At 31.5% G+C, this 16,240-nt stretch overlaps 1 protein-coding gene across 1 annotated transcript in view; it reads left to right on the top strand.

Annotated features, from left to right (window-relative positions):
• LOC124371678 (ionotropic receptor 25a-like) overlaps positions 1-16,240 on the top strand; it is a 48,183-nt gene that overhangs the window by 16,505 nt on the left and 15,438 nt on the right. Inside the window, exons 5-13 of the mRNA XM_046830018.1 lie at positions 2,825-2,964; positions 4,385-4,611; positions 7,806-7,987; positions 8,993-9,113; positions 9,446-9,661; positions 10,916-11,110; positions 12,886-13,085; positions 14,677-14,815; positions 14,972-15,222. Of these exons, the coding sequence (XP_046685974.1) occupies positions 2,825-2,964; positions 4,385-4,611; positions 7,806-7,987; positions 8,993-9,113; positions 9,446-9,661; positions 10,916-11,110; positions 12,886-13,085; positions 14,677-14,815; positions 14,972-15,222 (1,671 nt within the window). The remainder of the gene's footprint in view (positions 1-2,824; positions 2,965-4,384; positions 4,612-7,805; positions 7,988-8,992; positions 9,114-9,445; positions 9,662-10,915; positions 11,111-12,885; positions 13,086-14,676; positions 14,816-14,971; positions 15,223-16,240) is intronic.

The following is a 16,240-nucleotide window of genomic DNA, read 5'->3' as shown; positions in this document are numbered from 1 at the left end:
TGTACTGTCCTATAAATGGCACAAGTAAAGATGTAAACTCACATTTTTTCTCTTCCCTCAACAAAAAGAGGACCAAAAAAGTCTGTTCCCCGCACTTCAAATAATGTAAAATTGCAAACACAGTTTTCAGGTAAAAGAAGTGTTTCTACCTCAAAAGGCTTTGCTATAAACCTTCTACATCAAACACAGGAACCAATGACTCATCTAACAATTTGACCGCCCTTGATAATCCAATAGTTTTCTCTTAAAATGTTCAAAAGTCTGGAAGTCTAAACTGTTCAGTGTTATTTCTATTCAATATTTTGGTCTTAAATTGCATCAGACCATTTGAATCATATATAAGTTTAAGTTTAATCAATCTCCTATCTTCTAAACCTTCAAATAATTCTTCTTGTACAAGCTTTAGTACATTTATTTCCTTGACACTCATCCAATATCCAATCCACCTTTACAATATTGTAACAGTGTATAATTCAACCTACAATTGTAACCATTGCACTATACTTAAAACATCTATGGCATAAGATATCAATGTCTTTTCTATCCTCAGTGACTAATAATGTTCTTCTTCAGTTCCTTTTTTATTTTGTCTTCATCAGGTCCAACTTCAATTGACGGCCATTCATTATCAGGTTGCCTTAAGTGGTTGCAGGAACCCTCCAACCATTTGGACTTAACTAAAGTGTTAGGGGAATACAGGCTAAATCTGCAGGATTTGAAGTACTAGGGATATGATGCCATAAAGTATTTTATCAGTAAGCTGTCTTTTTTCTTGAACCCTGTTTAAACAAAAACTTCCTAAGATTCTTCTTGTGTTATCCAGGATAAAACACACATAGAATTGGACCAAAAGTGTATATCCTCGAAATGTAACTTAATCACATTTAGAACAAAGTGATCCAACCGACTTCCAATCATAGCTTCTTTAAGTCTGACATTGGTAACTTGTATTATAAGAGCATCACAGCACTTAGTCTCAATGAAGTGAACAGATACGTTACGAAAGTGCTAAACTGCTAGGAAACATACAGCTGCATAGCCACTTGACTATAGTCATAAAATGTATATAGTAAAATTTTAGGGTTCTCAAGATTGTATTGAGTCTAAGGATTTCAATTTCCTTTAAAATATTAGTTTCTTTAATCAAAGAAAAAAAACTTTAAACTATCATTTTTATATATTTTAGGATCCCTTTCTTTACTTAACTAAATTTCAGTAAAATTAGGAATTAATTCAATGAGATTTGTGCCTTTTTATGACACTGCTTTGAGAGAAGGGGTGATTCTTTGAAAGCAACTGATCTACAACCACAGGTCTAATCTGAGTAGTGCATTTTTATTTAATTACTGGTCTATGAGATCAAAAATGGCCTACATTCCAATTTTCACTCATCACATTTTTAATACTGTCTTCTGCTAATCATCCTGAAAATACGTCATTGTATGTAGTCACTAAACTAGTAGATTTCAACATTTTATATGTTACCTATTATAGTCTTCTTTGTCCTATGTCAAAAATATGGGGTAAAGGGAGATGATCTTTCCAGTCATGATAGTGTTGTCAAGAATATTGATTGTTTCTTTGAAGTGCTCTTCAGCTTCTAAAGCTGTGATTCCACCCCTATGGGATCCTCTATACTCAAGACATCAATCTTCCAAAGATTAGTTGCTGAAACTTCTGTGCATAACATGTTTATATTAAAAGTCATAGTCAGATGTACTATCTTTTATTCTACCCTTAATAGTTAACCTAATGAAGTTTCAACCATTCCACAATTCAATACTTTATTTGTCTGGTAAACAATTCCCCTGCTACATCAGCACCTACTAATGTCAGTAGGACATACAGAATAAACAGTGTTGCCAACAAAAATGTAACTAGAACAAAAAGTTTTATATATTATAACAAATGTTGGGGAATAGACGATCCAATTAGTGAAATTTGGCCCACAAAGCAACATAGAAAACCCATCACAGTGTGTTATTTTATTTTTTTATTGATGAATTACAAAAAATAACTATATAAAAGTATATTTTTCGGTTCAGGATAAAGCAAAGAATATTCTGGGCAAATCAAAATAAAATTGAAACTGCTGATCTCCCCTTAATTATTAGTTAACATTTCACGTGCTTAAGTTTTAAACTAGTAACATCATTAACTTAATATGACCAACAAATTATTTTTAGCAAAATCTGTTAAACTATTACAACACTTTTTGTTATTTACTAATAATGCAAAGCTTTTTGTACAGAAATTACATAAAATGTTTTGTACAAAAATATTATATTGTACTCCTATAAATAAACATTTCATTTTAAGAGTTCTGTATTTGAGTCCATTTTCTTAGATGCATGCCCAAGTTTTCATTACATTAAAAAAACCATCTTTTTTATTATAATACAATACATGTCATACTTCAACTACAGGGTTTTGTCAGAAAATCAACAAAAGTATGTTATTATTTTTTTAACTAGCCTACTTGACAGGTAACAGAAAGAATGTAAAAACAAATCCTAACATGTCACTATAAGTAATTGTATGATCAGCTGTTTAGTTATGAATATGAATAATACCACAATTATTGATACACTTAAGTAAATTGATAAAGCCTTTTAGCGTTTATTCTATGTCTATATGTTTCCTTTTCTTTTCTTTTACTTATTTCTACCCATGCATTGGTTATTAAATTATAATAAACAAATATTTTATTATAAACACATATACCCATTACAATATAAACTTAGTTTTAATAGAAATGTGTGTAATATAATTTAAAATATTACTATGAATTTTATAAATACACGTTTTACATGTTTTAATCCAGTAAATGGCTGAGTGAAGAGACCAACCAGGAATTCTATCTTCAGCTCTTACATCCACAAGACATGATCCCACAGATAATACGCATCTTAGCTTTAGCTTCTGAACTAACAAGTGCTGCTATTCTCTATGATGAATCCTTTGGTAAGTAAGACATTATTAAATACTGTATAATAAATATAAATAATTTTAAACCTCAAATAATTTCAAATCTGCTTGTATGAGTATTTTGCAATGCAAATTATGATCTCACATCCCATGTACTGAACTTACAAATGCTGCTAATTTCCATGTGACTCCTTTGGTATATAAGACATAATAAATATTAGTTTAACCATAGATCTGGCCATCTATTTTTTCTGAGCTGACAAATTTTACGTATTATTCCAAAATTTATAATATAAATTGTTACATATGCTTATTTTACTGAATGAGTTGTATTTGTTACTGTATCTTATACTAAATATTTTAAAATAAAATTGGAAAATTTAAACATTTATTTACGCTTTATTAAAATTCACCAACCATAAGTACATATTATTCATACTCAAATTTATCTATCTTTTTTCTCAACTCCTACCCACGCAGGGTATTTTTTCCCAATATTATAATGCATTTTTGTTTCTTATTATAGTTTTAAAATTTAATATAAATTAATATATTGTAATTTCTTTATTTGAAAATAAATTAATATTTGAATTTGAAAAAAATTAAGTAAAAGCATACAGGTAGCAAGCTTAATAGTGTGTGGTAAAAACAAGCATGACTCTTCAACTAGAATCTAGTCGATGGCCAGTAGGAGGGTTACTTATATCTGATGATTTCAAATTATTTGTTATTTACAACATGTAACAATATTAATTTACCTAATTTAACCCATTAGCCACTCAATATTCCTGAACCTAACTTCTTGTATAAATACAATTAAATATGCAAAAAATACAAGGGTTTGACAAAATTATTAAAAAAAATTCAATTCCAGAAAGAAAAGAAATTGTAAAGTTTTTGCTAATGCTCAGCCAATACACACACAACATAGCCAGGTGAGAAAGATTAGTTTAATGTGAATGTTGAGTTTAGCTCCAGTTTATCTTCCTCTCAATGCAGCATCTGGAATATGACACTGTTATAGTCAACTCCTGGAATCTGGAGAAATGTTCGTCTGAAGATATAAAAAAAAGTCGATGACAGCTCAAAGAATATAAAATTCTGTTACTCTGTTGTGCTTAGAGATTGTGTTGATGAACATTGTAATTCACTCAATTGTGCACCTGATGAGACAATAAAAATGCCAATTCACCTGGATTACACTACATTTTATATTTTGCAATCTAGGTGTCTCTGATGTCGAAATAATATAAATTGTTCGTTTTGAGCTTATTAGCCTTCAATTATTTTTCAATCTTTTCATAGGAATATGGCTCCAGATTCAGGAGTCAAGTCTGTAATAGCATCAGATTCCAGACAGTATTGAGAGGAAAGTGAGCTGGAGCTTAACTCAACATTCATATCAATACACCTAGTTCATACATGATTTTTCATTAATATACTTTTCGTTATACAGGATCAGTAATAAAATCTGATTGCCTTCTTCGAGACATCCCTGCCCGACAGATAGTGATCAATGTGGAGGTCACAACCTCTCTGAGACAGCTGATGGTCGAACTTCGAGAGTTAGATGTATTCAATTACTTTGTCCTGGGCTCCCTGCTGACTGCCAGGAGCATCATTGACAGCTCAGACTGCAGCACTTACTATGAAAAGAAGTTTGGCTGGTATATCATTACTCAGGTGACCATTCAGAAATTCTTTAAATTTCAAAGTTACTCTGAAACTGGGAGTTGTCATTACTATTTAAGCTGACTAACATTTAAAAAACAATAATAAATTAAGAAATCAGGCAATTATTTAGATTAAAAATATTAAGACCAAAGAACGTATACTTGACTAAAATTTAAAAAACAGTAATAAATTAAGAAATCAGGCAATTATTTAGATTAAAAATATTAAGACCAAAGAACGTATACTTGACTAACATTAAAAAGACAATAATAAATTAAGAAACCAGGCAATTATTTAGAAAATATTTTAAGACCAAAGAACGTATACTGAAAAATATATTTTTTCAAACAGTTTTAATTTTACATGAAAGAACATACTTTTAAATACTTTCAACATAGTTTTCACCAATGTTTAGACACTTATTGTAATGGAGGGTTATTTTTCCAAATTTCCTCAAAGAAACATCCCATCAATGAATCTTGAACTCAGCAGGAACACACTTAGCCAATGACTTAGGTGGTTAATAACTATTTAACGGTAAAAGGTATAGAAACATGTGGAGATTCATCTAAAAGTTATGTTTGAGAACCGCCTGTTATCATGATTTTTTTTTTTAATTCACTTATACAACATTTTTAATTTTTAATTAATGCCCGCTTACTCTGTATTTATTGTATACATCTGTGCTGTGCACACTTCATAGATCTCCTGACCTCATTTTTACTCCATTATATAACTTTTACACATTATATCACATTACCACAACAAAACTAATGTGTTTTTCCCCTTTAAAAATTCAAATAGAACAAATCTCTTAGGTAGTGATCTTATTAGTTCCTTTAAACATAAATGGTCACCTTTTATTAATTTGACTTGGCATGCATGCCATGACGGTGACATTGCTAATGACTGTATGTTCTTATGATAAATAAATTTAATTGATTGATTGAGTGGTGGGGATTCTCACAACACTACAGTCGGTGTCAGTCATGCCATACTGCGTTGATGTCATTGCCATGGCGTTGAGTCATGCCGTGGCCTTGAACGTTGATTTCTGTGCATGAACTATATTAGTTTTTGTTTGACATCTGTGTTTATAGTGTTTGGGTTAACCAGTTTTTATTTTGTTGCTACTGTATTACTTATGGCATCAAGTTCAAAGAAAAGGATACTTTTTGAAACACTGAAACAGAAATAAAAATGTTAGATAGGTTAAAAAATTGTGAAAGTGGCACATCGCTAGCGAAGTATCATGGGGTGACCACTTCACTATAAGTGATAATAAAGCAAAAAGATCCCACCTGGAACAATATGCATTAAAACTAGACTATAAAGAAGGGAGTCTTAAAAGAAAAACTTTCATTGGATAAAGTGGCTGAAAGTGTATTTAAAGAGACATTTATTAAGAAAGCTCTATAAAAAGGGTACAGTAGGGATGACCTGTACCCCCAATGCAGATTAAACTGGAATAATCTGGTGAGCCCTTCCAACTAAGTCACTGATGTTAAGACATGAACCAATCTGCTCCTGGTTTTAAAGTTTAGTAAGAAGAGAATTACAGCTATGATGTGTGCGAATGCCAGTGGGGGAGCACAAGTTAAAATTATTAGTGATTGGGAAACGCATAAAACCTCGTTGGTTTAAAAATGTGTGAACTGTCTTAAAAAAATGCATGGATGACTTTCAAGCACTTTTTTAGAAAGTTTCATGAGGAGGAAAATAAAAAAAGGGAAAGTTCTCTGCACCCGCCTCGCCTACGCCACTCTCGAGATACTAAACAAAATTGATGAGATGTTTGAAATAGTGTTTCTTTCTCAAAACTTTACCACCACCTTGCTACCAATGGACCAAGGTGTAATAGAGAAAATAAAAAGAATCTATAGAAGCAGCATGTCCGTGACTTTTCTTTGTTTTCATTGTTTTTTAATTGATAAAAACTTTAAGTAATCAGGTATTTTATTTAGTTGTATTTATTTTATGTACTGACAATTGTTATGCAATTTATATTGTCAACAACAATAAAGAATTTTGAGTTTGTTTTGTTGGCTGAAAAAGACAATATAGCGTTAATAATTTATAAAAAAGTTGAACATGAAAGATAGCATTTACATGCTTGCTGATTCTTGGGAACCTCTTACAAAAGGTAATCTGGGAGCCTGGAGAAAGTTATGGCCTAATAGGGTAATCAGCCTGGAGAGGGTGAAAATGAAAATGATGTAAATGAGATGTCAAATCTGTAGCAAGATACTAGGATTTCAAGAGTGTGACAAAAGTGATGCTAAGGAATGGTTGGTTGTTGATCACAATGATTCTTGATACCAGATTTTGAACGACCATGAAATATCTGACATGTTGTTTGAATGTTAGTGTACAGTATTACATACCCTAAAATTGTTGTAGTTTTTTTTTATTTCATTGTGTATATTTAACTTACTATACAGTATTTGCTTGATTACATAGACGACTTTCTTCGTTTTAAGGGGAATCGGATGAAGATAGTAATGAAAATGAAAAACAGACTGTAAGCACATCAACTCAGCTAGTTCTCTTTAACCAAATAAAGAACTTGGCTGAAAAAAAGAAGAAGAAAAAACAGACCAATACAGTAATTCAGAAATCCATAACAGATTTTTTAAACTTCAAAAACGTGTTAATTTTAATTATGTATTAATCACAGACATATGTTAGTTTTATGTAGCCTGGATGAACTTCACACAAAATATGACTACTGTATTTTTTCTGTAAGTTTGACATTTAAAGCTTTTACAGTAATGAATAGTTTTATTTATCTGCTCCATTTCTGTAAACAACATGCTTTATGTGTGATTGCACATAACTTTTCATTAGCTCTGTGTCATTACCTTTTTTTGTATAGTTCATTTTGAAACAAAATCCAAACGGGATTGTCTCCGAATTGATCCGGTTTTTGATGCTCTTTTGTAATAGACACAACATAATTTTCTTTTAATTAGTAGAACATATTTAGGATAAATAGGATAATGTACATAAATTAACTACAATTCTCCATTAGTATGTTTTATCTTAACAATAAACAATGTTTTCAATTATATTAATGTATTCTTCATAAAAGGAGAGAGAAGAATCACACACTATTTTATCTTAACCTTTTTAACTTAGAGCGTCATTTTCAACCTACAGCATATTTTGTCCATTTCATGTATCTGTAGAATTATCTCATTTAGGATGACGGACAATTGCGGAGTTCTTGTCGGAATATAACTCTCCTCTTTATAAAACCCGATCCAGGGCCAATCAACAGAGAGAAGTTCATCAACCTGCAATCTTCATATTCACTGAAAACTCCCTCACACATAACGTCTGCTTTCTACTTCGATGCTGTGGTCAAATCATTGTTAGCATTCAGGTAACTTCTCTAAGCTGTCTGTATTTTATTAGAATCATTCTTTACTAAACTCAAATCTGACAGTTACAATTCCATGTTAGTAAGCACTGTTACACTATTACTATCTTTAACTGTGGCAACACGAATAAAATATATTCAACAGAAAAATACTGGGTTAAACAAGTTTGTTGAAAACACAATAGGTATAAGTTCTGAAGTGTGTTGTTAGTTACTTCTAATATGTGTTACTATTGGAAAATACTATACTAGCTATGATGCAGAAATATCAGCAATTATCAAGGCACTGTACAAAATGAATTGGCTATGGTTAAACTCATCATAAAGAACAAATACCTATACAAAATCGGCCATTGTGGGTTACATATTGCTAGTAAACATTCTTAACACATTTTTACTTCTAAAAGAATATCATTCAAAGATATCTTTGAAATATATTTGTATTATAATTAATAAATTTCGAACCACTATGGAATATATAAAAATGAAAATAGTAAAAAGAAAGGAAACAAGTGTACCAACTCAAGAAATCATAAATAAGTTAGATTTAAATCAGCTAATCGTTTATATGATAATCATATTTCACTACATGTTTGTATCTATTAATATGCAAGAGGTCGCATGGAAGCAATTTGCTCACACTTACTTTTTATTATCTTTTTATTTTTCTTCAATACTAAAATGTATCAAAAATACTGTAAAGTTACTTTAAAAATTTAACTCAGAATTTGCACTAGTGAAACATTTGTTCATTGTGTAAACACTAATATGATAAATAATTTCTATACGCTACCCAGACAGTAGTAGACACTGGTGTGTTACTCTTGCAGCAAAATGAGTACAAGAAAAATTAAGGACCTACTGTCAGTTTCTACTTCTGTCTGGATAGCCAATTCAGTATGTCCACCAATTTTGAAGAATCGAGAAAAAAGACTAGGAAACCTGACATAAATAAATATAGCAAATATAAAAATCATGCACTTTTATAAATACGTGAATGTGTTGCAGATCAGTTCTGGCAAGCAACAGTTGGGTCACATCCAACTTCTCCCATAGTCTGTGTGCAGACCACAGGAACAGTTCCTCTTTCGATGACAGAACTGTTGACTTTAAAAGATATTTCAAAGAGGTGATAAATTTACTGTTCCTTTTCACAAATCTGTGTAACAATAGAAGAAGTGCATGATATAAGATTTAGCTTTATTCTTTTGGTGTCAAATTTAAAATGACCATCAGTACAATTGGCTTTAAAAATTAATATAAGTTTGAAGTCTTGAGCGTCAAAGCACCATGAAGAATGTCAGTGTTGAAAGACATCGTAATTTTTTTACATCAATAGTTGTATTCAAAGATAAATATTTACAACAACAAAAAAGCTTCTTATAAGAAATTAAAATTGTTGTTATTTCTTATGTTTATATTTATTAACTAACTAGGACTTAGAGGCCTTTTCATTTTCAGATCTATGAACCAGTGATGTATGCTCCATTTTACATAAACCCAAACGGTAAAGGGTTCATGGACTTCACAATGAGACTTGAGGTAGTAACTATCCAGGGAGACAAGGAGGACGTAGAAAGAGTTGGGGTCTGGAGACCAGGGTCTGAGGCCAGTCTGAATCTGAAGAATATCGATGCTGTGTCTTCTCGTACAATCTACAAGGTTGTAACAGTCCTGGTAAGTAGTATTGTGAATGGTCAGGGTTCATGGACTTTACAATGAGATTGGAAGCAATGGTTATTAAGGAAGACAAGAACACAGAAAAAGTTGGGGCTTAGAGGCCAGGGTCTATGATTAGCCTGGACCTGAAGAATATTGATGCATCTCTACTCATATAGGCCTAATCTACAAGATCCTGGTGAATAACATTATGTATGAACCACATGTTATGTATCAATTTAAAACAAGATTTGTTCACCTACTGCATTATATTCATAGTTTTCAGGTGTTATTAAAGATTCAGAAAATAGTTTAACATGTGTGATTTTTTAAGGTGCAAAGAGAAATGAAAAACTTGTTGCATAAATAGGACTGGTCACAGGGGTAGGTGGAGAAGCTGACATTTCTTTCAGTCTTGTCTTTTGGAACCAAACTTTTTTTAAAGTAATAGCTTTATAAACTATGCCTGAAATGAAACATTACTGGAAATAACGGTTAATGAATCTGAAGCACAGGATGAAGTGAGAAATTGTATTTGATTTGATGGTTAGTTTTGATTCAGTTGTATACGAAAATAAAATACTTTGTTGCAAACCCTAAACTACAAAATTCCCTTGGCAGTCTGTTACTAAAGCAATTTATCAAACTTAGTTATATTTCATTGTTATTAACTCAGATATAGATTCGCGCTCATTCAAAAAGAAAATCATTTGAAATAGAAATTTCAAAAATCTTTTAAATTTTTAGTTTTTATTTAATTAAACATGCTAATCAGCCAAGAATTTATATCGTCCTTTATATTTATTTATAAAGTGTACAATTTTAAAAACAATTGCATATTAACTGAGCAAGAAAAGTTATAAGTTGAACTAATAAAAACATTTCCACAATACAATCTTGTCTTCATTAAATATATTTTCATATTAAATTTATTTTTTGAGTGTGTGTCAAGTACAGAATAATTTCTTTTTGCTAGCCAAAGTTTTACAAGAGACGTTTGGATTCATAGCTAGCACTGAAATCACATACAGTGCTGAAGAAAGAGTCACAAATGAAAGCACATTTTGTTTTATCCCAGAGTCCTATTTACAGTTTTATTTTGTAGATACAATATTGTAAACAGCTTTTCATGACTTTCAAAATCTGGATCTGAACCAAGATATTTCTTATAATGCAGACAATATAGTGTCTGTCATTTACAGTTTTACAGTGCCTTCGTTGCTGACTTGATATGTAGTAACAAAATTTCTTATCCCTCCAAATATGTTTCAGCAACAACCTTTTGTGATAAAAACCATTGATGATGCGGGCAATGAAAACTTCACTGGCTATTGCATTGATCTGCTCAATCATATCAGTCAAATCATTGGTTTTGAGTATGAGGTCTATGTGGCACCGGACAACAGTTTTGGAACCATGGATGAGAAGGGGCGGTGGGGAGGACTCATCAAGGAGTTAATGGATAAGGTACTAGAGATGTTTGTGCTATAGTTTACAAAATTATAATGGCTAGCATTTGTATTGTAGTGAGGTAATCCAGAACCACTATGAGAATTGATGGTCTACACCCTTTTCAAATATTTAGTAATTTCAAACAACTGTGTGTATACTTTCACATTTTTTCATTTTCTTAAGGTTTCATTTTCAAAATTGCAGCCATTCATTTTTGAAAAGGAATAGTTGTATTAGCCCGCATAGAGCAAAACAAATACCTAACAAGTCATTTACAAAAAGACTAATTTTGTTCCTACAAATATTGTGAACATCTCTTATAATTTTAATGTTGTAATCATACAAATTTAGTATATACTACAAGAAGAAGTTTAACAAGCTTTCCAGCAGTGGAATCATCCTTATATGAGAGGGCCTACCAATGAAGAAGAGTGATTGTTCTGACTTAAAAATGAAAAATATGGTTCCAATGAAGCCTTAGAGAAGCATCTTAGAAATTGGTTTGTATTCTTCCTTTCCGATCCCAACTTCTTCATGTAAAAATTGAAACTGATGTAATTTCTAAATGATTGAAACCAAATTTTGTACGAAAATAGTATTTACGTATTTGTTTTAAATGTAATCCGAATCTGTTTGCCAGCCTTTCACAAATTCTTCTTTTTATCAGTTTCACAATTAATTGTTTTAGTTTGCTCTTTTGCAGTTAATTTGAATCATGTACTATACAACTGTACCTTGATTTTTAGAAGCAATTTTTTTATTTTTAGTTAATAAATCCCAATTTTTTGTTATAAGAGGATAACAGTCCCTGCACAACAAGAGGTTGCTTTCTAAAACATAATTCTGTGTGTATAATGTGTGACCAAACTATTTCCTGTTTTTCCCTCATTTTAATTACAAAATTGTAACTCTCATCTAAGTTTTCCAGTTCATATTGATTGTTTTCCAGTGCAAAACCTTGCTTGAAAATGTACTTATGTACGCAATGTTTTGACATAGTATGAATTAGAAAACTTAGATTATCAATTTTATAAGTCTGTTTTACTATTGTTATGGTACTGACTGCATAAACCTAAGAACTAAGGTTACAAAATTGTAAGTAATGCTAAAATTCTGTCATCAGTAACAAATCATTTTACGGTAATTGGAACTACAAGAGAATTATAAAGTCCTTGATGCTAATGCAACGCTGTTCACCATAGTTAATATTTATTGAAGTTTTTGGAATGATACCATACTATAAATGTGTAATTCCACGTAATTTGAAAGAATTTTTTAGATAGCAATTTCATTGTTTTTTTATCAGTAAAATGTATTATTATTTCATTATATATTACTTATATTTCAAGTTTTGAATTGAGGAGCTTTAAAGTGATAACAAAATCTTAATGTATTTTCAGAATAAATTATTCACTTGCTTACAGAAAGCTGAAATTGGGTTAAAGTCAATAACAGAAGAGCAAGAGAATGTTGTAGAACTCACTATTCCCAACTATGACTTTGTGGGCATGAGCATTCTTATAAAGAAGCATAACCCAAAAGCATCTCACTTTAAGTTTCTCACGGCTATGAAATAATAAAATAAATTGTTCACATGTTTACAGAAAGCTGACATTGGGTTGACATCTCTGTCAATAACAGCAGAGCGAGAGAATGTCGTAGAATTCACTGTTCCCTACTATGACCTGGTGGGCATGAGCATCCTTATGAAGAGGCATAACCCAAAAACATCTCACTTTAAGTTTCTCACGGCTATGAAATAATAAAATAAATTGTTCACATGTTTACAGAAAGCTGACATTGGGTTGACATCTCTGTCAATAACAGCAGAGCGAGAGAATGTCGTAGAATTCACTGTTCCCTACTATGACCTGGTGGGCATGAGCATCCTTATGAAGAGGCATAACCCAAAAACATCTCACTTTAAGTTTCTCACGGCTATGGAAGGCGATGTCTGGCTGTGTGTTCTGGTCACTTATGTTTTTGCAAGGTAAAGAATTATCTATGGAAATTTATCAGAAGGATAAAAAGATATTGACTATAGTATAAAAGCAAACAAAAAGATTTTATCCTGAAGTTTGAATTTAAAGGACTTAGTATAATTTTTTTTATATATTAAACATTTTTGAAATCTGATGAGTGAAAATAGGTTGTAGTTTAAAGTGTAAAGATATATTAAAACCACACTTACTAAATTTGCCTTCACAAAATAGTATTTTTATCATTTCTATAAAGTGGTAAAAGTACATACATTAAAAAAAGACAACCAAGTTGAATGAATAATATTAATAAGTAACAGTAACAGGTATCAATTTTGTATCTAATGAGGAAAATAGATGGATAATTTTTTTCTATAGAATGCTTTCTTTTTGTACAAACACATTTAGATTTCAAATAAATTTGATTTTAGAACAAGCAAATCGACAATAGCCACTGTTGTGTCTTGTTTGTATGGTCTTAGAATGTCACAATCACATTTTTTATTGCCTTAAAATACAGTTTGACAAACGAATCCCATGTAATCTGAGGTGTACCATTCTCATTGCTTAGACAATGCATTAAGAAGTCTCTTTGCTTGAAACAATTCTACAAACACTGTACTGCGATCAACAAAATTAGTTTAGCCTATAACTACTATAATAGTACAAATTTAGAGCTATACAGTGGCTTAACTTTCAAATGTTTAGTGTGCATAAGTAGAATGTTATTTTGATATTAATACATTAAAAGGTCCTTCCTAAGCCATAAATCTCAAATTGTTTGAATTTAAAACAAATTTAAATTTTAAAACCAATACAACTGAGCTTTTAAGTTCCCCAAAGGCTAAATTCTTGGTCCGATTTTATTAATGTCCTGTTATATGTCATTATTATTTATGCACAAGAATTGTGCTATATACTTATAAAAAACTTTCTGTTTCTAGATTCAACAAGATTTTAGAGAAAGAGACTTTTGTCAAATGTAACAAAATTTAATATCTTAATTTCACATTGCACTTTGTATACTCAAATTCCTCTTAAGCTCCTTGGGATACCTGAATCCCAAGTGTTTAAATTTAACTTTCACGCTGATCATATACATTGCAAAATTACCTTTAGGCATTTATTTTTTGAGATATTTAATTAAATACTGTTCAAGTAAAGTGTTGATTACGACCTATTAAGGATTGACTACCATCTTCTTGTAAAGAAGTGTTGAAAGAACTTTTTCACACAGTTTTTTTCTAAGAGTATTTCTAAAAAGGTGATTTGTAACTACAAAAATTAAATTTTTGAGTTGCGCAAGACAGTTTTCATAAATTTGCTGCTCTACGTTATTTTTATGTATATCTTGGAAACCATTTTATTCTGTTTGTTCAAATGCTCTTTGACCAGAGTTTTGAACATATAGACAAGACTAAAGGCAGAAAAAGCTATCAATCTTGCAGAAACATAACGCTGGTTTATGAATACTTGCTTTCTCATTATCAAGCAGATGTTCATTTTGTAAACAGTCACAGTCAATTATTTATATTACTGAGGTCAGATATAATAAAAAATGCTCAAGATGGTAAAAACTCGTCTAAAATGCTTATGTTTCAGTTTCCTTCTGTGGATGTTTGACCGCCTTGGTCCCCGCACAATGGTTTCACACTCCAGTGAGGAGCTGGAACTGTTAAACAAAGAAAGTCTGTCCTTGAAAGACTGTTTATGGTTCTGCATGACCTCCCTAACACCTCAGGTGAGGTAGTTAGTAGCTACAAACATTGGTGTACACAGAGGGATCAACAGAATCCTCAGTATTCTTATTTAGTCTTCAGATCAGAGATGTATAATCCTTTGTCCAATGGGGTACAGTCAACATCCTCATTTAGCACTAAATATTGTAATGTTCCAGGGGGGAGAGAGTGGCCCCAGAAATCTTCCAGGATACATCACTCTGGGCACATGGTGGCTGTTTGGTTTCATTATTATCTCCTCCTATACTGCCAATCTGGCCGCTTTCCTCACTGTCTCTCGGATGGACACTCGGATACAGTCTCTCAGTGATCTGGCCAAGCAGTCAGGGATACAGTACGCACCCATCAATGGATCCTCTGGCATGACCTACTTCGAGCGAATGGCTGACATCGAGCAGACATTTCATGAGTACCCACCCAATCTTTACTATCATTACATTCTAAAATATTTTTTGAAAGAACGATTTATTAACGCTATAATGTCAATTGGTTTATTAGGATTTGTAGTATGAGCTCATCATATATTAGCAAAGCCTATCACTCGAGGTGCTGGAAAATGTCATTTCTATCTTTCTCTCCACACGATATCTTGAAAATGAACTAACCTATAGACTTGAAATAATGCATTAACCTTCATTTCTATACAGGCAACACTGATTTTGATAATGGTGCATGTCCCTCCATAGGATTTGGCTGAGCGTTAATGAATATTTTTACATTGTTCTTATGGTTGACTACAATGGCAATGAGAAATAGCAGAATAGATTAATTTTATAAACAAACTGAGTTTTCAACATGTAGTTTCTATTAATAGAGTAAAAATAAAAAAATAATGGAATGTTCATGTTAAAAGTCGGTCACCCTCTTATGATTTCAGCACACTCTTACATTGTAGTACCCTCCCTAGCTCACCGGAACTTTTATTATTTCAGCACTCTGCAAGATACTCGACAAAGATTTAATCTGTACATTTGTAGTTTTGCATGAAAATTCATTTCTACTAGATAAAATCTAGTTCTATGATTGTGTATGTTCAACCATGGAATTTGGCTGAGCGTCATTGAAACCTATCATTGCTGAAACTGACATAATTTCTGTTTTGTCTGACAGAGGATGTAAAAAATTACCTTTTGTATGATATATGTTTATCTGTGCGCAGAACAGAATTAAATGAGCTATAGATTTGAAATTTTGCATGTAATCTCAGCGAAACCTGTTAACGACATGTGGTGTGGCATACTTCTATATTGTATTGCTAAGTTCTTTTTTGTGCCACAATTGCAACTTGCATTTAGGCCTACAACTGTTCTTTAGCATTAAGATATACTGTACTTCATATTGTTGACAAGTAAAACATTTTAACATTCATTGAACAAAGGTCAGCGTATTATCAAATTTAATTAAGTGATAAACAGTGTAGATGGTTA

This window comes from Homalodisca vitripennis, chromosome 1, assembly GCF_021130785.1.
Source record: "Homalodisca vitripennis isolate AUS2020 chromosome 1, UT_GWSS_2.1, whole genome shotgun sequence".
Classification (NCBI taxonomy): Eukaryota; Metazoa; Arthropoda; class Insecta; order Hemiptera; family Cicadellidae; genus Homalodisca; species Homalodisca vitripennis.
Note: the sequence above shows the minus strand (reverse complement) of the source record. Positions and strands in the feature narration are given on the sequence as shown.